The sequence below is a fragment of the Ceratina calcarata genome, unplaced genomic scaffold (genome assembly GCF_001652005.2).
Source record: "Ceratina calcarata isolate Rehan_Ccalc_2016 unplaced genomic scaffold, ASM165200v1 scaffold5425, whole genome shotgun sequence".
NCBI lineage: Eukaryota > Metazoa > Arthropoda > Insecta > Hymenoptera > Apidae > Ceratina > Ceratina calcarata.
Window position 1 is genome coordinate 1 of NW_017176595.1, and position 956 is coordinate 956.

General features: G+C 29.1%; 1 protein-coding gene across 1 annotated transcript; it reads left to right on the forward strand.

Annotated features, from left to right (window-relative positions):
* Positions 1 to 9: 9 nt before the first annotated feature.
* Positions 10 to 858, forward strand: LOC108628849 (uncharacterized). The gene is made up of 2 exons (XM_018031052.2): positions 10 to 226; positions 286 to 858. Exons 1-2 carry the CDS (start codon positions 91 to 93, stop codon positions 483 to 485), a joined length of 336 nt encoding a protein of 111 aa, XP_017886541.1. The 5' UTR covers positions 10 to 90; the 3' UTR covers positions 486 to 858.
* Positions 859 to 956: the final 98 nt, after the last annotated feature.

Genomic DNA, 956 nt, shown 5'->3' on the forward strand with positions numbered 1-956 from the left:
TCTTTTTCTATTTTAGATAAATACTGTCTAGAATTTATAAATCATTACAGTGCTATTTTTCCTGTTCAGTCAACGATTATACAGATACCAATGTTATCAACTATCAATTTATACGTGGATAAACTTGTTTTACTCAAGCTAGACAACACGAAACTGTCAGTCAAAGATAGAGAAAAGTTAAATACAATTTGTGAAACGTTGAATAAAATACTGAAATTTAGTATAGGTAAGTGCACGATAAAAATATACAAGTGCAATTAGTTAAATCGTATCTTCATTTCACAGGCCTTTCTTCTACCAGGATAAGAAAGGAAGCCTTAAATTTAGCTTTGTCCCTCGGTAAGAAATTGCAACTTACTAACCGTACTGAACAATTCAACAAAATGATTACGATAATTCAAGAGGCATTGCCGGAGTTAACGAAGGATAACGAACCAGAGATTCGAACTAGGATCATTGATATTAAGGAAATGCTTAAGATATGAAAAAAGCGATTATTTTTAATATGTTATGTTGAACGACGTTATGCATGTTTGAAACTAAGTTCATTCAGATACTACACAATCGTGATCGATAATGGAAATAGGTGTTTGCAGAACTCTGTTTATTTGATAAGACTTAATTAAATATGTGGTTGAAAACAATGATTGTATAATAGTAAATATAATTTTGTTTTAATTATTTTAAGTTGTCTGTAATGTGTTCTAGGAAAAGGATGTTTACACCTCTATTTACAGACATTTTCATCCTGAATATATTCCTAAATTGAAAAGACTTCAATTCGCGATATGCGACATGCGATCATGCATATTTTCATATAAGTACATAAGCTTAATAAAATACATATTGAACGATAAACAGTTATACATTAATATCATGTACCATTTTTACGTAAGTAACTATTTATAAACATTAAAAAGTTTTAAAAGTAAAAGGAATGGAAATTTTACCACGTA

Coding starts and splice junctions, on each gene's coding strand:
- LOC108628849 (XM_018031052.2), top strand. CDS start 91: ATGTTATCAACTATCAATTTATACGTGGATAAACTTGTTTTACTCAAG. Junction 227..285: donor AATACTGAAATTTAGTATAG/GTAAGTGCACGA, acceptor TTCATTTCACAG/GCCTTTCTTCTACCAGGATA.